The 22,453-nt window shown below is 36.0% G+C and overlaps 1 protein-coding gene across 4 annotated transcripts in view; it reads left to right on the top strand.

Annotated features, from left to right (window-relative positions):
* ROCK2 (Rho associated coiled-coil containing protein kinase 2) overlaps positions 1–21,894 on the top strand; it is a 138,156-nt gene extending 116,262 nt beyond the window's left edge. For 3 of the 4 annotated variants that reach the window (XM_081596534.1, XM_081596533.1, XM_081596535.1), the window contains 6 exons: positions 2,046–2,116; positions 3,232–3,320; positions 3,998–4,076; positions 8,592–8,853; positions 8,939–9,152; positions 18,531–20,863. In XM_081596534.1, coding sequence (XP_081452660.1) covers positions 2,046–2,116; positions 3,232–3,320; positions 3,998–4,076; positions 8,592–8,853; positions 8,939–9,152; positions 18,531–18,534 — 719 coding nt within the window. In that variant the 3' untranslated portion in view covers positions 18,535–20,863. Of the gene's footprint in view, positions 1–2,045; positions 2,117–3,231; positions 3,321–3,997; positions 4,077–8,591; positions 8,854–8,938; positions 9,153–17,183; positions 17,286–18,530 lie in introns of all 4 variants that reach the window. The other variant, XM_081596532.1, reaches the window with a different exon arrangement.
* The last annotated feature ends 559 nt before the right edge of the window (positions 21,895–22,453 follow it).

Genomic DNA, 22,453 nt, shown 5'->3' with positions numbered 1-22,453 from the left:
CCATGTCATTCACCTACCAACGTTCCTCCACTTCTCTCAATATTGCCACTAAGCCTTCCAGTTCTCATATGCTTCTTGACTCTGATTCTGACTCAGAAGAAGAATCTGTTCCTTACTTACCTATTTCATCGGAACCTAATTGTACAGGTGACATCCTGAAAATCTTTTGACCTCTGGGTTTTTTTCCCACTACCCATAATTTTAGTCCTTTTGAAAATTTTTGTAACAATAACTAATATTCACTAACTCTAACAAGTTGCTCCATTAACAAGTCTCAGTTAAAAAAAAACTGCTGCATGAACAAAGATTTTGTTTTTTAAGGAATTTCACATCGCATTGCTGATACAGTTGATAGAATTTATTTTGTCAGCTTATAAGAAATGGAGTAGTGCTTTATATCATTTAAGAACATATGGTTTCACTGTTTCTTCCATTTTTAACAAAGAAGAAACTCTTTCTAAAGTTTCATATCAAGAATGATGGTATAGAAAAAGTATGTATAGACCATTTTAGAGGGTATATTTAGGTTTCCCTTGAGTGCTTACTTAGTCCACATTGTGAAAGTGAAAAGTGTTAATCGCTCAGTTGTGTCAGACTCTTTTTGACCCCATGGACTGTAGCCCTCCAGGCTCTGTCTATGGGATTCCCCAGGCAAGAATACTGAAGTGAGTTGCCCTTCCCTTCTCCAGGGGATCTTCCCCACTGAGCAATCAAACCTGGATCTCCTGCATTGCAGGGAGATTCTTTACCATCTGAGCCACCAGAAAGACAGTCAACATTGTTCTAGGCCTTAAAAAAAAGTATAACACAATTTGACCTGATCCTTGTCCTGAAAGGAATTATAGTTTAAATGAAGAAACCAGTTGGAAAACCCCAAAAATTGTTATGTTTAGTACAAAGTTAGTGAAAGTACAAAAAACATTAAAGTAAACACCACAGGAAATTAGTGCATAAACAGTCAGATATAAAATAAAATTTAATCTATTAGTTGAATTCAAAGTAAATTTGCTATATTTATTTACATTGTCATCACACTTCCCAGGAATATATCAGTATAAATCATAAGTGATTATATTGAAGTTGTTTCAGATCTTAGCAATAAAATTATTTCAATCTTACCCATATTGTTAGAGATCATCTGATTAATCCCTTAAATTGGCGTAGGGCCATGTCCAGACATTCGAGTATATAGCTATTTTTAATGACATCATTTCTGTTCATGGGGTCTGGAGGTTATTAATGTGAGAGAGAAAGGGAGCGCGTATAAGCACTTGATCAGAGATGTGTCCCTGTGTGACCTTCTGTGAGATTGTTCTGAGAGTTGAAGAAAATTTATGTAAGGTATCTAGCACAGTTCAGACACAAAGTAGGTGATAGCTACTTTTATTATTAGCATAACCTCCAAAAATGCTTTCTTCATGTAATTATTTCACTAAAATAAACTGATCAGATACCATTAGAACAGATTCTAAGGAGGCAGAGTTTTCTTGGCTGAACTAGAAATTTACTGATTTTACTATTTTAGAATTTAGGAATCTTTTGGCTTACTGCTACTTATTAGCCAGATTTGATCTGTAATTTACAGTTTTACTTCATTTTATTTAAAACCATTCTAACAGTCCATTTTCTCCGAACATTTAATTACTCACAGAAAATATTTTTGTCTTCAAAGTTGTGTACTATATCTGTAGTTAGGCCTTCTTCCAAAGGAAAGATAGAGGATTCTGATACAGGTGTACCAATGAGAATAGACAGCTGCTTTTCTTTTTTGCAGCTTTTCTGTGGAACTTTGCAAATGCATGAATTTAATTAATGGGGCATTTGACATTATAAACTATAGGATATATATTTCCAATGTGATATAACCTGGATTTCATTTTGCATTGTATAACTTGCTTATACTGATCCTACATTATTATTATATGTTAGATGATGTATAGATTCTGAAGGGCATATTTGCTTGTGACTTTTATATTAAAATTTTATTAAGTTCCTCATTTTCTTAAGAGATTTGTTGTACTTACACTCATATCTTGTGCTTATAGAATCAAGACTAGAAGGATGGCTTTCATTGCCTGTGCGAAACAACACTAAGAAATTTGGATGGGTTAAAAAGGTAATTGATACTTTTGAATCAATACTTGATTTTGAGTCAATACCTTGAATACTTTTGAATCAGGACCTTGAATACTTTTGAATAAGTACCTTGATACATTTGAATCAAGGTCTTCTGTTTTACTTTTGGTTTAGCTATAGCCATTTCACTCTTGTCATTGTAAGATATAGATAACCAGAGCTTTTAGACACATAAAACTTGTTTGTACTTTGTTTGGAATTTGTACTGTGTTTTGATTTGGAATAATATAATTTTATATATCTTTGTTTAAAAAAACACTTTTCATCGTTAACATGTTGTTAATAATAAAACAGATTTTAGTGTTAGGAAAATAGAAGCCTGTATTGACCTTGGTGCTTTTGCTATTTCCAGGAAAACAACTCTAGATATGACAGAAAGTCCCAGATGTTTCTTTTCATCTGTTACTATGATTATTGATATTATGTTCATATTTGATAAGTATCTTAGCTTTAGGGCTGCTATAACAAAATACCACAGACTGAGTAGCTTATGAACAACAAAGATTTATTTCTCACGGTTCTGGAGGCTGGAAGTCCAAGATAAGGGATCAGCCAGCATGACTGGGTTCTGGTGAAGGTCTTTTTCCAGGTTGCAGACTTCCTGCTCTATCCTCATGGTGGAAGGGGTAGGAATTTCTCTGGAATCCCCTTTATAAGGGCACTAATCCCCTTCATGAGGTCTCTAGTGTCATGACCTAATCACCTTCCCAAGACCCCACTTACTAATATCATCACATTACGTTATGATGTAAATTCATTAACATATGAATTTGGGAGAATATAACCATTCAAACCATAGCAATAACGTTGCTTACACTTTTGGATCTTAGAGCTAAATCAGTCCAAAAATTAGTTGAATTTCTCCACCCCGCACCCCTCCCCCCCCGCAATTTGCTTACTTAAAATGTATACAAAAAGATCTGTTCTTATTTTAAGGAAGACTTTTTTAAAGGATACATTAAGATAGCTTTTTAGGTATTTAACATATATTTTATATGATTTTTATTGCTAATATAGAATTTATTTTAAAAGAAAAATAAGTAACATATATATTAACTTTAATCATTGTTTAATTCCTTTCCTCCTTTTTAACAGTATGTGATTGTAAGCAGTAAGAAGATCCTTTTCTATGACAGTGAACAAGATAAAGAACAATCTAATCCTTACATGGTTTTAGATATAGAGTAAGTATTTTTATTATAGTATTTGTTATTGTTGTTGTTCAGTTGCCAAGTCGTGTCTGACTTTTTGTGACCCTCATGGACTGCAGCACACTAGGCTTCCCTGTCCTTCACCATCTCCCGGAGTTGGCTCACACTCATGTCTGTTGAGTTGGTGATGCCATCCAACCATGAGAATATTTTACAACTTTATCTTTTAAAGTTTAAGAGAGTAGTGTGACCTTTTGTAAAGTTAGTGTAATTTATTAGTCATATAGTACGTGTATATACTCATATAGTATAAGTGCTACTATACTGTTGTTAGATTTTCTTATATTTGCTTCATACAGATAAAAGTTTGGCATATAGAGTTGGCTAAAACGTCTCTATTTCATGAGTCTTCAATATGTTGTTTTCTGAAACTGATTAGAAAATTTCTGACTTGTTGAAAATTTCTCAAAATCTCAAGGAGTAATTGAATTTATAGAGCTCTAACATTCTAATAAGAGTCAGAGTTGTTCAGTTGCTCAGTCCTGTCTGACTCTTTGCAACCCCATGAGCTGCAGCACACAGGCTTCCCTGTCCTTCGCCATTTCCCAGCGTCAGAGTAGTCAGTTTTAATTTCTGACATAAGTGTAAGAAAACTGATATAACCTGATCCTTTGGTAATGCTTTACTCTTTTATTAAAAATCTTTTATAGCAAGTTATTTCATGTCCGACCAGTTACACAGACAGATGTATATAGAGCAGATGCTAAAGAAATTCCAAGGATATTCCAGGTAAACCGTTTTATTTTGTGGTTTGTTTATTTTGTTTTCTTCTTTTCACCTTTATACATTCTCAGCATGACATAACATAATGCATTTCTTTATTCTTGGGCCTTTTACAGATTATCTTTTTTCAATTTTTGTCCCATTTAAAGGTAGTTTGTTCATTTGTGACTTTCACGCTTCTCCTGTTGGATACATCTTAAATTCTTCTCTCCATCTCACTTGTTAAAGTCTGTAGTCTGTAGTGTATTTATATCATGTTTCTAGCCTTTGCTATCCTTTTGTTCAAGGTTGGTTATGATATTGTTTTAAAAATTTTATTTTTAATTGGAGGATAATTATTTACAATTAAGAGAAACCCAAGTAAGACGGTAAGTGTTGCGAGAGGGCATCAGAGGGCAGACACACTGAAACTAAAATTACAGAAAACTAGCTAATTTGATCACACAGACCACAGCCTTGTCTATCTCAATGAAACTAAGCCATGCCATGTGGGGCCACCCAAGATGGATGGGTCATGGTGGAGAGGTCTGACAGAATGTGGTCCACTGGAGAAGGGCATGGCAAACCACTTCAGTATTCTTGCCTTGAGAACCCCATGAACAGTATGAAAAGGCAAAAAGATAGGACACTGAAGGATGAACTCCCCAGGTCAGTAGGTGCCCAATATGCTAATGGAGATCAGTGGAGAAATAACTCCAGAAAGCATGATGGGATGGAGCCAAAGCAAAAACGATACCCAGCTGTGGAGGTGACTGGTAATAGACGCAAAGTCCGATGCTGTAAAGAGCAATACTGCATTGGAACCTGGAATGTTAGGTCCATGAATCAAGGCAAATTGGAAGTGGTCAAACAGGAGATGGCAAGAATGAATGTCGACATTCTAGGAATCAGCGAACTAAGATGGACTGGAATGGGTGAATTTAACTCAGATGACCATTATATCTACTACTGTGGGCAAGAATCCCTTAGAAGAAATGGAGTAGCCATCATGGTCAACAAAAGAGTCCGAAAGGCAGTACTTGGATGCAATCTCAAAAACGATAGAATGATCTCTGTTCGTTTCCAAGGCAAACCATTCAATATCACGGTAATCCAAGTCTATGCCCTGACCAGTAATGCCGAAGAAGCTGAAGTTGAACGGTTCTATGAAGACCTACAAGACCTTCTAGAACTAACACCCGAAAAAGATGTCCTTTTCATTATAGGGGACTGGAATGCAAAAGTAGGAAGTCAAGAAACACCTGCGTAACAGGCAAATTTGGCCTTGGAGTACAGAATGAAGCAGGGCAAAGGCTAATAGAGTTTTGCCAAGAGAACGCAATGGTCATAGCAAACACCCTCTTCCAGCAACACAAGAGAAGACTCTACACATGGACATCACCAGATGATCAACACCGAAATCAGATTGATTATATTCTTTGCAGCCAAAGATGGAGAAGCTCTATACAGTCAGCAAAAACAAGACCAGGAGTAGACTGTGGCTCAGATCATGAACTGCTTATTGCCAAATTCAGACTTAAATTGAAGAAAGTAGGGAAAACCACTAGTCCATTCAGGTATGACCTAGATCAAATCCCTATGAGTATACAGTAGAAGTGACAAATAGATTTAAGGGACTAGATCTGGTAGACAGAGTGCCTGATGAACTATGGACAGAGGTTCGTGTCATTGTACAGGAGACAGGGATCAAGACAATCCTCATGGAAAAGAAATGCAAAAAAGGAAAATGGCTGTCTGAGGAGGCCCTACAGATAGCTGGGAAGAGAAGAGAAGTGAAAAGCAAAGGAGAAAAGGAAAGATATTCCCATCTGAATGCAGAGTTCCAAAGAATAGCAAGGAGAGATAAGAAAGCCTTCCTCAGCGATCAGTGCAAAGAAATAGAGGAAAACAACAGATTGGGAAAGACTAGAGATCTCTTCAAGAAAATTAGAGATACCAAAGGAACATTTCATGCAAAGATAGGCTCAATAAAGGACAGAAATGGTAGGGACCTAACAGAAGCAGAAGATATTAAGAAGAGATGGCAAGAATACACAGAAGAATTGTACAAAAAAGATCTTCATGACCCAGATAATCATGATGGTGTGATCACTCACCTAGAGCCAGACATCCTGGAATGTGAAGTCAAGTGGGCCTTAGAAAGCATCACTACGAACAAAGCTAGTGGAGGTGATGGAATTCCAGTTGAGCTATTTCAAATCCTCAAAGGTGATGCTGTGAAAGTGCTGCACTTGATATGCCAGCAAATTTGGAAAACTCAGCAGTGGCCACAGGACTGGAAAAGGTCAGTTTTCGTTCCAATCCCAAAGAAAGGCAATGCCAAAGAATGCTCAAACTACCGCACAATTGCATTCATCTCACATGCTAGTAAAGTAATGCTCAAAATTCTCCAAGCCAGGCTTCAGCAATACGTGAACCGTGAACTTCCAGATGTTCAAGCTGGTTTTAGAAAAGGCAGAGGAACCAGAGATCAAATTGCCACCATCCGCTGGATCATTGAAAAAGCAAGAGAGTTCCAGAAAAACATCTATTTCTGCTTTATTGACTATGCCAAAGCCTTTGACTGTGTGGATCACAATAAACTGTGGAAAATTCTGAAAGAGATGGGACTACCAGACCATCTGACCTGTCTCTTGAGAAACCTGTATGCAGGTCAGGAAGCAACAGTTAGAACTGGACATGGAACAACAGACTGGTTCCAAATAGAAAAAGGAGTCCGTCAAGGCTGTATCTTGTCACCCTGCTTATTTAACTTATATGCAGAGTACATCATGAGAAACGCTGGGCTGGAAGAAACACAAGCTGGAATCAAGATTGCTGGGAGAAATATCGATAACCTCAGATATGCGGATGACATCACCCTTATGGCAGAAAGTGAGGAAGAACTAAAGAGCCTCTTGATGAAAGTGAAAGAGGAGAGTGAAAAAGTTGGCTTAAAGCTCAATGTTCAGAAAACTAAGATCATGGCATCTGGTCCCATCACTTCATGGGAAATAGATGGGGAAACAGTGGAAACAGTGTCAGACTTTATTTTTTTGGGCTCCAAAATCACTGCTGATGGTGATTGCAGCCATGAAATTAAAAGACGCTTACTCCTTGGAAAGAAGGTTATGGCCAACCTAGATAGCATATTTAAAAGCAGAGACATTACTTTGCCAACAAAAGTCCGTCTAGTCAAGGCTATGGTTTTTCCAGTGGTCATGTATGGATGTGAGAGTTGGACGGTGAAGAAAGCTGAGCGCCGAAGAATTGATGCTTTTGAACTGTGGTGTTGGAGAAGACTCTTGAGAGTCCCTTTGACTGCAAGGAGATCCAATCAATCCATCCTAAAAGAGATCAGTCCTGGGTGTTCATTGGAAGGACTGATGTTGAAGCTGAAACTCCAATACTTTGGCCACCTCATGTGAAGAGTTGACTCATTGGAAAAGACCCTAATGCTGGGAAGGATTGGGGGCAGAAGGGAAAGGGGACGACAGAGGATGAGATGGTTGGATGGCATTACCAACTCGATGGACATGGATTTGGGTGGACTCTGGGAGTTGGTGATGGACAGAGAGGCCTGGCGTGCTGCAATTCATGGGGTCGCAAAGAGTCGGACACGACTGAGCGACTGAACTGAACTGAATTATTTACAATACTGCGATGATTTCTGCCATGCATCAACATGAATCAGTCATAGGTGTACATATGTCCCCTCCCTCTTGAACCTCGCTCCCCACCCCACCCCTCTCGGTTGTCGCAGAGTACCGGCTTGGGATCCCTGTGTGTCACAACATATTTTGAGCATGACTGTTCTGTTTTGGTTTTATTCTCAGTGCTCTAGAAAGTGAAAAAATTGCTTGTGAAGTGAAATTTTGCACCCAAGAACCCTTTTAGTTCCAATTTAAGGTGAAGCCAAATTCTTCCCTTTATTTTTTCCTTTTTGAAATTAGTCACACCAACCATGAGTCCCTTCTGGTAAAAGCTGTCGTGTTTGGTGTACTGTAGGGAAGCTTGCAGCTTATTTTCTGGGTACTTAGCAAGTTTGTTTGGAATATCTTATATATCCTTTCCTCTTTTCTGTTTTTCCTCAATTCTCCAAATACAAATCTTTTCAATTAAAACTGTATTTGTAGTTATCACTGAGTGGTCTGTTTTTGAGTATTATAGAGTCATAGTTCATCTCTTCAGGTGATTGTTTTGAAAATTCCCTCCAAGAAAAGCTTTCTAACACTAATCAAGTGAAGATTTATCTTTGGCTAGCCTACTGTGAAAAATTTGCTGAAACATAGGAAGATAACATGGAGAAAATTAGGAGGCATCATTTGAACAGGATTGATTCTTTTGAGATGTGAACCACAGTGACTGGCTAATGACTTTACTCATCTGAGCTCTTGATTACAACCTACTACCATTTGAATAACAAATTCATTTTTGTCTCATTGAATAGTTTAGACTAATTTTATTTATACTATAAGAATTATTACTACATTAAAATAGCTAATGTTTGAAGATACTCGTTTTTCTTTATTGTGTTTATAGATTCTGTATGCCAATGAAGGAGAAAGTAAGAAGGAACAAGAATTTCCAGTGGAGCCAGTGGGAGAAAAATCAAATTATATTTGCCACAAGGGACATGAATTTATTCCTACTCTCTATCATTTCCCAACCAACTGTGAGGCATGTATGAAGCCATTGTGGCACATGTTTAAACCCCCTCCTGCTTTAGAGTGCCGTCGCTGTCATATTAAATGTCATAAAGATCACATGGACAAAAAGGAAGAAATTATAGCACCTTGCAAAGGTAAATAATAAATCACTTGCTCAATTAATATTACTTAATGTTAGATCATTTTAAACATTAATTTTTCTCAAATATTTCTTTATAGTGTATTATGATATTTCATCGGCAAAGAATCTATTGTTATTAGCAAATTCTACAGAAGAGCAGCAAAAGTGGGTTAGTCGGTTAGTGAAAAAGATACCTAAAAAGCCTCCAGCTCCAGACCCTTTTGCTCGGTCGTCTCCTAGAACGTCAATGAAAATACAACAAAACCAGTCCATTCGACGGCCGAGTCGACAACTTGCCCCAAACAAACCAAGGTAATAAATTAAAATGTGGCAAAAATTAAAGCATTAAAAAAATATTTTACTATTTGTGCTCAAGTTACAAATTTTACAAATTACAGTTTTTCTTTGCTTGATATTTTCATAATGTGTGGAATACCAAAAGTTTGAAACTATTTCATTGCGTAGATCTCATTCATTGGTTTAGCTGGATGTAATAAATTTACTTATTAAATCATATATACTTATTTACTTATATTACATATAAGTAAACATATATTACATTCAACCAAAAATATATAAAAGGCTCAATTTTGTCATGTGTATGTATATAATCATAATATTTTATGATTTTATAAACACATTGACTTAATTTATTGCTTTACCAGACAGGATGCACACATAGACCTTTAAGTGTCATGTATACACATTTTCTTTTATTATTGCAAACCTCTTTAACCTCCTTTATATAAGATGACTTAGGGGGCAGGACTGAAATCTTAACTCTTAATTCAAGTAATAACTTGTCTCAGATCTAACAAGTAATATAGATCAGCTTTTAAAATGCAAATATTAACTAATGAATATAGTGGGCATTTCTTGTACTTGGGGTGAAGTTGGGAATATGGAGTAAGGTTAGAGATGATTATTGCACAAAAGCATTTTGATGGAGCCATTTTCATTTAGCTACATTATAGTAATTTTTGACACAAAATAATCATTTCTTGGTTACTAGCTAATCAGTATTTGTAAATAAATACTGCTCTTCATTGAAATGAACATGATGATTTGGTTAGCTAAAGGATAAAGTATACATTTACATCATGTATCTGATTTCAGTTGTCCTTTTAAACACAGGACCTTCTGTATATGAATAGTGATGTGCATTGGCTGTAATATCAGAAATATTTTCATTCTAGCCACAACATTGTATATGAAACTATTCTTGAAGCTAATATCACAAGGAAATAATTTAGAATGAAGAAGGTAGACTGGTGTTTCATTTCAGTGAAAATGTTGAATTTTTGTATGAGGTATCAGTCAGTCAGTTCAGTTGCTCAGTCGTGTCCAACTCTTTGCAACCCCATGAACCGCAGCACGCCAGGCCACCCTGTCCATCACCAACTCCCGGAATTTACCCAAACTCATGTCCATTGAGTCGGTGATGCCATCCAACCATCTCATCCTCTGTCGTCCCCTTCTCCTCCTGCCTTCAATCTTTCTCAACATCAGGGTCTTTTCAAATGAGTCAGCTCTTCACATCAGGTGGCCAAAGTATTGGAGTTTCAGCTTCAACATCAGTCCTTCCAGTGAACACCCAGGACTGATTTCCTTTAGGATGGACTGGTTGAATCTCCTTGCAGTCCAAGGGACTCTCAAGAGTCTTCTCCAACACCACAGTTCAAAAGCATCAATTCTGCGGTGCTCAGCTTTCTTTATAGTCCAACTCTCACATCCATACATGACCACTGGAAAAACCATAGCCTTGACTAGATGGACCTTTGTTGACAAAGTAATGTCTCTGCTTTTTAATATTCTGTCAAGGTTGGTCATAACTTTCCTTCGCAGGATTAAGCATCTTTTAATTTCATGGCTGCAGTCACCATCTGCAGTGATTGTGGAGCCCCAAAAAATAAAGTCAGCCACTGTTTCCACTGTTTCCCCATCTATTTGCCAGGAAGTGATGGGACCGGATGCCATGATCTTAGTTTTCTGAACATTGAGCTTTAAGCCAACTTTTTCACTCTCCTCTTTCACTTTCATCAAGAGGCTCTTTAGTTCTTCTTCACTTTCTGCCACAAAGGTGGTGTCATCTGCATATCTGAAGTTATTGATATTTCTCCTGGCAATCTTGATTCCAGTTTGTGCTTCATCCAGCCCAGCATTTCTCATGATGTACTCTGCATATAAGTTAAATAAGCAGGGTGACAAGATACAGCCTTGACGGACTCCTTTTCCTATTTGGAACCAGTCTGTTGTTCCATGTCCACTTCTAACTGTTGCTTCCTGACCTGCATACAGGTTTCTCAAGAGGCAGGTCAGGTGTTCTGGTATTCCCATTTCTTTCAGAATTTTCCACAGTTTGTTGTGATCCACACAGTCAAAGGCTTTGGCATAGTCAATAAAGCAGAAATAGATGTTTTCCTGGAATTCTGTTGTTTTTTTGATCATCCATCGGATGTTGGCAATTTGATCTCTGGTTCCTCTGCCTTTCTAAAACCAGCTTGAACATCTGGAAGTTCACGGTTCACGTATTGCTGAAGCCTGGCTTGGAGAATTAAGCATTACTTTACTAGTGTGTGAGATAAGTGCAATTCTGTGGTAGTTTGAACATTCTTTGGCATTGCCTTTCTTTGGGATTGGAGTGAACACTGACCTTTTCCAGTCCTGTGGCCACTGCTGAGTTGTCCAAATTTGCTGGAATATTGAGTGCAGCACTTTCACAGCATCATCTTTTAGGATTTGTAATAGCCTAACTGGAATTCTATCACCTCCACTAGCTTTGTTCATAGTTATACTTCCTAAAGTCCACTTGACTTCACATTCCAGGATGTCTGGCTTTAAGTGAGTGATCACACCATCATGATTATATGGGTCATGAAGATCTTTTTTTTTTTTACAGATTTTCTGTGTATTCTTGCCACCTCTTCTTAATATCTTCTGCTTCTGTTAGATCCATACCATTTCTGTCCTTTATTAAGCCCATCTTTGCATGAAATGTTCCCTTGGTATCTCTAATTTTCTTGAAGAGATCTCTCGTCTTTCCTATTCTGTTGTTTTCCTTTATTTCTTTGCATTGATCGCTGAGGAAGGCTTTCTTGTCTCTCCATGCTATTCTTTGGAACTCTGCATTCAAATGGGTATATCTTTCCTTTTCTCCTTTGCTTTTAGCTTCTCTTCTTTCACAGCTATTTGTATGTGAAAAAAGAGGTATGGTATGATAAAGCTAAATATTGTAGAATTAGTGATTATATTATAGTAATTGACCTGAATAAACTCAAAGAATTCAGAGACACTGAAGATCATTCCATGTACCTAGTGCAAAACATCTAAAAATTAAATTTCTATTATTAATATTGTAGAACCATTAATGCATAAATACCAAGCTATTTTAATATCTTACAATATATAGTACTTTTGCTTCCAACATGCTTCCATATCCTATTGTCTCTTTCAACTTCCTATGTATTCTATCAGTTGATCTTTAAAATACTCGTGGAGTAGAATAGGTGCTTTTTTTTTTTTCAAACTCTAGGAAGGCAAATAATTTGGTTAGATTCAGGAGTATAAGAACTCCAGTTTTTTTAGTATATTGTATTCTTTTGTGCTATTTGACCAGTTAATGATTTCACTACATATGATAACACAGAGTTTATGAAGCAGGTTTCAGACTGAGTGAGACATGTTTCAATTACATAAATTTTCATGTTCACCGACTGATAATTTTCTTGCCTCCCCCACTTCAGCATTACAGTTCATTTGAAAGCACATTTACGTTTAATTTTTGTTACTTTTTTTTAGTTCTGGCCCTGCCCTTCGAATCATTCTTCATTGATTTTTTAAAAATACATTTTTCATAGCAACAGTAAGTAATAGGGATTTCTTTTTCTCACAACTCTGCATGTAGATAAAACTAATACCAAAACTGACTTAAATGTATAGGGATTTTTTTTTTTTGACATTTTAAAATCTATATGCTGTTTGAAATTTTAAATGAAAAGATGGGCAAATTTAAAATATAATTTTGCATTTTATTATGCCTCTGCAACATTATTTCCATTGCTTTTAACATCTATCCCTCCATTGCTTCATTAACTCATAAAATTATATCTGTGTCTGTCCTTATGTGAATAACCCTGCATTTTGGATTCCATTTTGGATGTCACATTTTAGAAGTGGCATACACAAATTGGAAGGTATACAGAAGGGAATTACTGAGGAAGTAGTCATTTGATGGTCATTTGATGGTGTTACACATGTAGCAAGTGAATGAACTGTAAGTCTTCTGAGGAGGTGATCTGAAAGATGGGAGATCATAAATAACAGTAAAGACTTAAAGGATTTTTCCTTGAAAGAACCAAGCAGAGAAGCACATTCTAAATTAGCAGGGAAAGCTGTCAAGCAATCAGATGTGCAAAATTGCAAGAATTGGCTTGCTCTAGAGTGGTGAGTGCCCTGTCACCACAGGTGTGCACCTGGTTTAGATGATTGGCTGGCAGAACTGTGAGGGAACAGTGCCCCTCCGTCTGTCCTGTGTATGCAGTGTGATGTCGAGTAGCATGGCTTGAGAGGGGAGTCAAGCCTTGGACTAGATGATCTTTAATACCTGCTAATTTATAACGTATTCCTACAGACAAATGGGTAGAGCTTTAAGCACTATCCAAGAAAACATAGGAACAGAATATCTGGTTTGTATTAACAGTGATTTAATATGTAGCTCTTCATTTGTCCTCATTTAATATCAGTCTTAGCACTAGTCAGTCTAGCTGTAGTTGAACCAATTAATTCACATGGTATCTTTCTTAAAACAAATGTTTGGCTTCATTAGACATCATCACGTATGTACATTCCTAAACACACTAAAACATAGCACCCAATAAATATTCATCTAATCTTTTTTTTTTATTTTTTAACTTTACCTTTGTTAACTGCGTCATTGCATTTTTTTCCTTTGGCTTCTGTCATGTGCTTGTTCTGATTCTTCTTTTACATCTCTTTGCAGCGCTTCCCTTTTTCTGTAGTTCTGAAGTGCCTGAAGTAATGTGTGTTAGCTGCTATTATTATATACAATAACATTTCTGAGGACATATTATATTATGCCAGGCACTCTCCTGAGAACTTTAACTGTATTAACTTATTCATCCTCGTAACCACCCTGTGATTTAGCAGTTCTATTTTACAGATGAGGAGACTAAGACACCAAAACGTTGTGTGCCCAGTGTCACACAGCTCACGAGCAGCAGGGTCACAAGTTTAGATCCAGATAAGCTAGTTTCAGATCCTGCGTCCTTGGCTGTTTCACACTTCTCTGCCTCACGGTGATTCAAGGAGACTTGAATTAATTGGCAGTTTATAAAACATAATGTGTAGAATGCTATTCTAGAAGAAAGTTTTTTTTTCTTTAATTTAAATTAAAATACTATGCTAGAAAAGTAAGAAATTTGTGACTAAAATGCTGACTTTTGATGAAGACAGTTTGGAGAGATCCTCATTTGTTCCAGTGCAGGACACAAAATGTTGGTCCCTGCTGAGAGCTTTTCCCTTTAATTTTCTATAAAGATTTTTTTTTTAAGCCATGCAGAAAAATATAAAGCAGAAATGCAACAAATACTTGTTTTAAAAAATAAAGCATTGCCAGTACGGTTAAAACGTAAGGGTAGGGGACGCTAGTATTTTATCATTATTTCATCTTTATTCTTTTCCAGCTTTAAATATTAGAACATTAATAGGCTAATTGAGAAAAGATAATAAAATTATATACAACTTGACGTATCAAAAATAAATTCATAAATGAAGTAGAAGAAAATAGGGGAATATGTATATGATCTTGGATTTGAGAGGAACTTCCTAAGAATAAAAGCAAAGAAAGAAAAGAAAGTAAAAGATCGACTAACCAAAAATTAAAACCTTGTAGATTTTTAAAATGCCACACATCTTACAACACACATGAGAAAGATGGGTTAGTGTCTTTATGCATGGAGTTCTTATATAAGTCATTTAGAAAAAGGAGATTGACTTTTCACAGTATAAAAATGAGTGAGGAACATATAGGTATTACCATAAATATGAAAAAGTTATCAACCTGATTATTAAGCAAAGAAATTAAAATTAAAACTATATTGTAAAACTGTTCTCACCTGCCAAAATGATAAAGATTAAGAAACTTGGTAAGATGTAAAGAAATGAACCCACTTATATGCTGCCAGTAGAACTCAAAACTCAGTGCACCTCCTTCGGCAGCAGTCTTTGGTGATAAGTTTCATAGGCCTGAAGTGTAGAGCCATTGATCAGTTAACATGTTGTTTATTATGGAGGTATGAACAAGAGTTTTGGGAGAACAAAGGAAATCATGGAGAATTCTGCCATTAAAGCATCAAGAAAAATCTCAGAAAAATGGAGGATTAGTAATTTCCCAGGCAAAGAAATAAGAGAAAAGAAAGTTTTAGGCAAAATGTTATATGCAGAGGCACTGGTTGTCAGGGTTACCTGTGTGTTTGCAATGTTGTATGGGGTTATGGTGGGGGGGGGTCAGAATAGGAAGGGGAAGAAGGTGACACTGGAGAGAAAGCTCTGGGCCAGATTGGAAAGGACTGAGTTCATCACTATGCTAGAGGGGTCCTGATTTTGTTCTAATAGGAGGCTTTCAACAAGAGATTAGTATGTTTTGACTTAATGAGATCCTGAGCTAAAATACTGACAGTAAAAATGGAGAGAAGAAACCAAGTTAAAGACAGATTTTTTAAGTTGAAATGACAAGAATTAGATGACTGACTGGGAGTGGTTGAGGCAGACGTTTTAAGGGAAGTCTCATAATGCATTCCCTGGGCTTCCGTGGTGGCTCAGCTGGTAAAGAATCCACCTGCAATGCTGGAGACCTGGGTTCAATCCCTGGGTTGGGACGATCCCCTGGAGAAGGGAAAGGCTACCCACTCTAGTATTCTGGCCTGGAGAATTCCATGGACTGTGTAGTCCATGGGGTCACAAAGAGTCGGACACGACTGAATGACTTTTGCTTTCACTCATCATGCATCACACTGATAGCCTAGTGATGAGACTTTTAAAATCTGAAGATTGTGACCTGGCCACACACTTCACACATTCTTCAGAGGTTTTGGAAGGATATGAGATGCATATTTTTCATAAAAATATAGTAAAACAGAGGCTTGGATACGCAAGAAGAACTGATCTCAGTCTCCCAAGTAGTAGAGTTGAAACCATAGCTATGCATTGTAAGGCTAAATAAATGAGTATATACTTGGCTGTGCTATGTTTTAAGAGAATAAATAATTATATCTGAGTTTGTGTGCTTATATTTTGTATTTAGTGCATACTGAAATAGAGTAATTTGAGTTGGTTTACTTTTAAATTAGGATAATAATCATCCACCAACCTACCTACCCTGTCAGTGATTCTCAAAGTCAACCAACTGTATCAGAATTCATCTCAAAATTCATCTTAAAAATGCAAATACTTCCCCACCCACATTACCCCCAATTTAATTATATCAGAATCTCTTGAGATGAAGCCTGGGAATGGGCATTATACATAGCATTGGGTAAATCATATACACCAAAGTTTAAGAACCAATTGCATAGTGACCATAGATGAGTTTTGGGGACCAGGTGAGTTTCTTGGCACAAATGTATTCTTGGGTGTCACAGTTACAAACAATGAGAAAGTTACTTCTGTTTTTAAAAATAAAGATGATTGCAATATTAAGTGATTGGGTTGAATTGGAAAGGAAAGATTGCATATACCTCTGCTCTAAGTGTTAATTTATTTGGCCAAGATAAGTTGCTAATGCTGCTTATCTACCTTTGGTTTTTCCCTTATCTGTAGTTTTATGGAAGGCTTAACCTTTGGTTAAGTAGGGTCCTGAACAAGTAGGGTCCTGCTGGAATTGAGAAAGCTACATTCTTAGAATTAATCGTCTTTCATACTAGGGTTTATGGTACAATTCTGGGAAAATGTGAGCTGACAATCTGGGCACTTCTGTGAAGGGAACATTGATACATGTTGAGCTTTCATAATTCTTAAATGGGGCATCAGGGTGGCTACATTTTTATGTTGGCCCAGTGGAAAGAAGATTGTGTCTTACCCCTGAATATTATCTGTGTCCTCTGTTCTGTGATCGTTTGGAAGGCATACCTGGTCAACATGATTATGTGCATTTGCATATAAAGAGAAAGGCTTCTCAGTACTTCCATCTCAATTTTAATCATGTTGTTATCAGTGAAGGAAAAGTTAAAATGTTTACAGCATAACATGTGATTTTTTGATCATAGGATATTAAGCTGTTGTTTCTAAAGAGTGTTAGAGTATAAACTTGCAAACCTCCTATTGCAGATTGCTTGATTTGGCATTTAAAGACTGGGATTGGTCATTTGATGATGTTGATGGTGGTGATGATGATGACGATGTTTTTGATTTCTGAAGAAGTTAAATGGGGTAAATCAAAAAATGAGAAATGAGATGTTTTAGTTTTTCCAAGTAGTGCATGTGGTTTGCACTTTGGGTTTTCATTCTTTTTTTACCAGTTTGAAATTTTATTGAGTTGTTTTTGATAGTATATATTTGAAAAGTAGTCTTCAGACAAGTTTCTAACTGAAATTTCCATGTTAAGTATGAAAGCAAAATGCTATGTTCAGATTCCTTATTGGCTATATATTTTCAATACAGTTGGAATTGTAATTTTTTATCTTAGGAATGAAACATGTAGAAATAACAAATGGAGCTAATTCTGATACTTTCTGTTCATTCCAAAGAAGTCATATGCAGAGAAGTAAAATTTACATTGTTTTCAAGTTCCTATTAGTTTGTGAACATAGCATGGGATTCCTTCTCCCTCCATCCCTCTCTTCTTCCCCCCTCTTTCTAACTTGTAAGAATTGAAACCATAAAAACTTTGATAAATGCTGTGAACTAGCTGTTTCTGATTTTGCTTTTTTTTGTGATATGAAATGTTTACTTTTTGAAAATTTAATGTTACTTTTGCTGAAGAATGCTAATGGTATGCTGTGAAAGCTCTTGTGCTTTTAGAAAATGTCATTTGGTTAATAGAGGCTAACAGATTTGAATGAAAACTGAACCTCATGAGTTAAACCTTTTATATGGAATGAATGTAAAAGAAATAATGTCTATCTTAACCTAAATAACATGTTGCAAAGTACATACTTAAATCACACATCATTGGGATCTGTTTATAACCAGGATTTACAGAGTATTTTTTACATACATTTACTACAACAGTGTGTTTGTTCCCATTTCATAGATTTTAAAAATGTGGCATAGGGTGAAACAGCCAAGTAGAGCCTGGTCCTTCAGTCCACTCTTCTTTCACTCGCACGAGGAAGCTAACAGTTAAACCTCAAATCAAACAGGTTCACTTGAGTTATTCGTTGACATACCATCTCACCCTAATAGCCAGTTAACCATATTAAAATAACCATATTAAAACTTGTGTGTCATGTTTGTGGCCAATATGAGAAAATATGAGGACGAATATAATTGCATGTACCTTGAAACAAGAAAAGTAAGACAGTAAATATGTATATGCATGATTTAGGTGTTAAAAGTATAGTAGTTGGAAGACTGTAGAGTTTGATGTAAATGGAATGCCTTTTCAAAGAACTGATCACAATCTCTTAAATTATTTTACTGTATCAACTGACTTTATTTTCCTCTTCTTTCCAGCTAACTGCCTTCTGTGAATGCAGTCATTATTCATGGTGATCATATTCTTCCAGTTGAAACAAGACTGAAATATGATGGCCCAAAATTTATTAAAAAGTTATATTTTCTGAGAGACTAATACACACATATATATTCCCTCTATTCCTGCAATATAAATTCTAAATCTTGGATAGGTTTTCTGGGCTCCTTTGGAGCAACAAGTTGAACCAACAATGATTGGTTAATAGAATAAGAATATCATGTGCAACTCGTCCAGACTTGTTCCATAAAGCTCTCCTAGCATCACTCACACTACATTGCATAAAGAATTTAGAAGAGTTACAGAAATCATCTTTTCAGCTTCAACAGAGAGATTTCACCAGCACATTTGCCAGAAGAATCTGGGAATGGATTCCACTACAGTGATAGAGACTGCATCTTTAAGAAGTGACCATTGTATTTGTGTGTGTGTGTGAACACATACATACATACACACACACACACACACACACACATAGTACTGTAATACTGCAAGAGGGTTTTTTAACTTCCCAGTTTATTTTTTTATAAACATTAATCAGATATCATTACTTACTGCAGTTGCAACTATGCACTTGTATAAAGCCATAATGTTGGAGTTTATATCACTCATTGTGTGTACCTGCTGGAAGCTGCATGTTCATGTTTAAGCAATTATTGTAACAAGATGTTTGAAGTTAACTATATCAGTTTCTTAATGCTTCATAAGAGGCAACTTTACCCATTTTGAATGCCTTAATTTAATTTTTTTCAAGATATCCACCCTTTCTTGTATTTAAAACAAAAAAAAGTATTTACCAGCTCTTAGGATGCAAATTTGCTTTGCAGAAGAAAATTAGTGCACTATTTTTACACATAGTAGTTATCATTGTCGGCCTATTTTGATTGTATAACAGAATTTTAAGTATTGGTGATAGAAACAGTAATGGGTAGTATTGGAACTAATATATCTTTTATGTATATCTATTACTCATCCGACCCCTTTTACAGACCTCAGTATTAGTGTGTGACTATGAAACATTTTCTTTGCTTTTAATTTGCTGGCTACTCTAGGTGTGTTTTTATTTCTGATAAAGACATTTGTGACTTTTTACATTTTCACACTCAAGATTCAAAAAATTATCTCAAATACAAAGAAAACTAAGACATACTGTAGATATATTTTAAGTATTTAAGTGTGATCCCGTAAACACATGACTGTGTATGGCAGCATTTCATTATTGTGGCTGGGAAGCAGTGGCCTCAAAGGCACTTAATTTTTATTTTTTTAAATGCTGTTCAAATACATACAGTTTATGCAGGACTATTCCTGCTTTATTTCTCATTATCCCAGAAAAGTGTATGTTTTATACTGCTACAGTATACATCAGTGATAAGAATCAAGTAAAGAAAAATTCTGTGGTCTTCTATCAGCCTCTCTGTGTGTATACATGTACACAGAGTTTGGCATGATACTCAGATAATATCATCCAATATTTCTATGAAGGAAGTAGACATTTTTCATTGATTCCTTCTGGGGTCAGTGTTGAGGTGTTTAGAGAGTTAGATCCCCAATTATAGATACTATTGTGGAAATTGAAGAGTGGCCTTTGGCTGCTGATGTACTGAAACTGAGTCTTGTTATTACATTATCCAGGCTGCACTCTTCCATGCTGTCTGTGCTAAAACTAGATACGCATGCCATTTCCCTTGCAGGTATGTTCTGGTTCGGGGGCACAGCTCTTTTTTTTTAAGATTAAAAAATGAAAAATATATAAAATTTATATAGAATAAATATTTCCATTCATTAGACTTGTTAAAAGGAGACTGAATTAATATTTTATATAGAGATTTTGTTACACTATGGGAGGTTCTATCATATTATTCTGAATTGGAGAGTATATATATATATTTTTAATAAACTTTATTAAGGTGAAATAATTTGAAGTTTACACATGAATAATTGAAATATTTGAGTAAAAATGGCAAAAGTTTAAATTTTGAATGCTGTATATATATTAGAGAATATGGAGAATCATGGTGTGATGCAACTATACAAGGAAAATTAATGTGAAGTTTTTTGTGGGGCAAAGAGATCCTAAGGGGCAAAAAAAAAATCTCTCCATGAAGATTCTTCACATTATATGGTTTGACATAAGGATTTATAAGGTCATTTGTCCAGCCAATGGAAATGTGCTTAATAAACAATTCTGACCTTGGGTAAGAATTTGCTTTATACCCTGTTGCTGGTTTCATGTACATACATGAGTGCACGCCCCCATCCAAATGTTTTCTTCCCAACACTCATTAAATATGACATTGACTTGGTCTAACAACCTGCTTTTGTGCCAGCTTCTTTTTCTTGAGGCTCCAAAACCTCCAAGATAAAGTTAAGACCAAAAGTTGCTTGTTTTCCTCACACCTGATTTCTCCTAGAGCCACAAATACCTCCTTTTGAGAACTAAGAAGTAGTGAATACTGGGATTTTCTTAGTTGGGTTGTCTTTTGTCTTTGTTTTTGTTTTTTACTTTTGTGGGAATACTGAGACAAAGAAGGAAAACTGGTGCCAGGGTTACTGCTGAGGATGGCTGTCTAGTGCGTGTTGAAAAGAATTAATAAAAAAAAAATGCTATCTAGAAGCAAACTTTAAAAAAAAACAAACCTAAGCTTAAAATGCTCTGGAGCTAACGAAAGGATAAGTATACCAATAAATCTAAAATAAAAGTGAGTGTTTTTAAGATTAACCTGTGCTAGAGTTACACCATTCTGGCTGTAAAGGCTCTCCTTTATCCCAGTTTATCTGTAAATCCTCAAAAAATACTCCAGGTTAGCAAACCACAATTTGAGAAGTTATGCTGCTGCTGTTAATCTATTACAGGATTTGGGTGGTAAAACAGAGAAACTGGACACTATATTACCTTATGGAAAAATGCTTTAAATAACATGTTTTAAAAATCCAATGAGAGCAAGTCACTTCTGAGTTTCTTGATCTCTGTTGACACTGCTACTGACTCACCTCTCCTCCCCTGGAATAAGATGTCAGTTTCCCTATATTGTGAAGATACCATAGTTGGTTTGTAAAGCACTTTGAAGAATAAGCACTGTGTGACAGTGCTAGATATTATGTTTGGGGGGTTCTCTCCTTAATTCCCTTCCCCATAATAATGAGTTTTGTTTGGGGTTGTAATAAGTTATGAATTGCATGGTTTAGATAATCATAAATATTTGATCAGCTGTCCCCTTGAACAAAAATCGTGGCGCCCCCCCCCCAATTTTTTTTAAATTTTGTTGCATCTTTGTAGTAATGTAATTGTATTTTATGCCTGCTTTTTATATTAAACATTAAATAAAAGAAATTAAGACATAACCATTTTCCTACTTTTCCTGTGAAATACTCTTGGAACCTTCTAAAATTTACCCCCCAAAATTACCTTCCCTAAAAGATGGGTATAGCAAAGAAATCTTAATTGAGGTTACACACTTGGGGATCTTCAGCCATATCACTTAATCCGTGGAGAAATACAAAACCAAATTTCAACTAGGAGTTTGTGTCTAATTTAACATCAGTATTTTAAGGAGCATGCAAACTTGAGAATCTCATTTGAGTGTCAAGGATAAGGAAGCAGTCTGTTTTGGCAGAATAGTGTGCTGACAAGTGGTTTTCTAGAAAGAACTTTTTGGTAATCAGTGGGGTCTTTTCTAGGATACTTGCTGGCTGTCTGATCTGGGACAGGTTGTTCAGTATGGGCTTCAGTATTTTCGTCTGTAAAATGGAGACTGTCTACTTACAGGACTGTTGTGGGATTACTGATATGGGGTGGCTCTAGTGTATGTTCCTTTCCCTTCCAAAGGGGAAAAATGCAGCACTCTCCACCTGTGATACTGTATTTTCTCTAAGGAGTTGCTTTAAGCATTGATAAAGTATA

The sequence above is a fragment of the Giraffa tippelskirchi genome, chromosome 4 (assembly GCF_054371585.1).
Source record: "Giraffa tippelskirchi isolate mGirTip1 chromosome 4, T2T-mGirTip1v1.2.pri, whole genome shotgun sequence".
NCBI lineage: Eukaryota > Metazoa > Chordata > Mammalia > Artiodactyla > Giraffidae > Giraffa > Giraffa tippelskirchi.
The sequence above is the reverse complement of the archived record's forward strand: the minus strand, read 5'-3'. Positions and strand labels throughout refer to the sequence as shown.